This window comes from Ipomoea triloba, chromosome 8 (genome assembly GCF_003576645.1).
Source record: "Ipomoea triloba cultivar NCNSP0323 chromosome 8, ASM357664v1".
Classification (NCBI taxonomy): domain Eukaryota; kingdom Viridiplantae; phylum Streptophyta; class Magnoliopsida; order Solanales; family Convolvulaceae; genus Ipomoea; species Ipomoea triloba.
The window spans coordinates 10,422,265-10,423,448 of NC_044923.1; the positions used below are offsets into that span (position 1 = coordinate 10,422,265).

Genomic DNA, 1,184 nt, shown 5'->3' on the forward strand with positions numbered 1-1,184 from the left:
TTTACCATTATAAATAATTAAAATTTTATTCCTAATTAGTATTACATTTGAACATATAAATATAACATTTATGTGTATAAGCAGTATCACATTTCAACATTGATTTTACCCGATCCGACTCGTCTCACAGTCTAACACAAGATTTTTTGCTTTTAGCCATTTTAGACATCTAAGCTAAGGTAAATAGAAGTTGTTACACCAAGCGTGTACGCTCCAATGGCGGCCGCAATAAATTCCCTTCCGGGCTTCACCAAAATCCCAATACCAGCGATACCCACAACTCCAATTGGAACCCGCGTCCGAACCGCCTGCCCGGCGCCCGAAGCGATGGCGTCAGCGAAAACCTCCGCGGCGAACTCTCTGAACTCGCTGTTCCCAAGCACGGCCTCGCTGTCCGACGAGTCGGATCTGATGGCCTTGAATGCCTTGTCGACCTGGTCACGGGTCGGGGCGGATTTGACCCATTTGGCGACGAGAGGGATGGAGTCGCTAAGCTTGCTGTGGAGGCGCTCGGTGGCGGAGACGAGCTGGTAAGGCTTGACTCCGTCGAAGGCGTGCTGGGCGAGGGAGAGGCAGTCGTCGTAGACTGAGTCGCAGGCTGAGTTGAACTCGGCCGATTTGTTAAGGTAGCGGCCGACTCGTTTAGAAGCCGAGGTTCCCATTTCTTCCCAATGATTGTCAAAGATTGGGATTATATTATTATATCACGTTAAATTTGAGGATGAGATTTGTAGTTGGTTAAAAGAAGTGGATAATTGCACATAACTCCTTTGTGTTTCAAAATTTTCAAATAGACTCGTTTAGTTTTAAAGATGCTAATAAAGCCGAGGCTGCCTAGCCAGTAGCTACTCACTTTCTCAAAAAAATTGTAATCTGAGTTAATCACCGATTTCGTCTCTTTATTATAGTAAAATTATCGCTTTGATCATTGACTATTATTCTTACCGAATTAAATTTTCAACTTTTAAAATCTTATCCAATTTCATCCTCCATTATCATCATACGGCTCAAATTGACGGAAGGACGAAATTGGGTAAGATTTTCAAAGTTGAGGAGGACATAATTTGATAATGATGATAGTCGAGAACCAAATTAATAATTTCTTTATAGTAAAGGACCAAATTGGTCATTAACTTAGTCTGAATTATAAAAGAACATTATAAATATAAAAGTGTTTATTATTT

At 41.1% G+C, this 1,184-nt stretch overlaps 1 protein-coding gene across 1 annotated transcript; it reads right to left on the minus strand.

Moving 5' to 3' along the window:
- Positions 1-775, minus strand: LOC116027738. Its single transcript, XM_031269476.1, has one exon. The coding sequence runs from the start codon at positions 660-662 to the stop codon at positions 162-164; it is 501 nt and encodes a 166-aa protein (XP_031125336.1). The 5' UTR covers positions 663-775; the 3' UTR covers positions 1-161.
- Between the last annotated feature and the right edge of the window lie 409 nt (positions 776-1,184).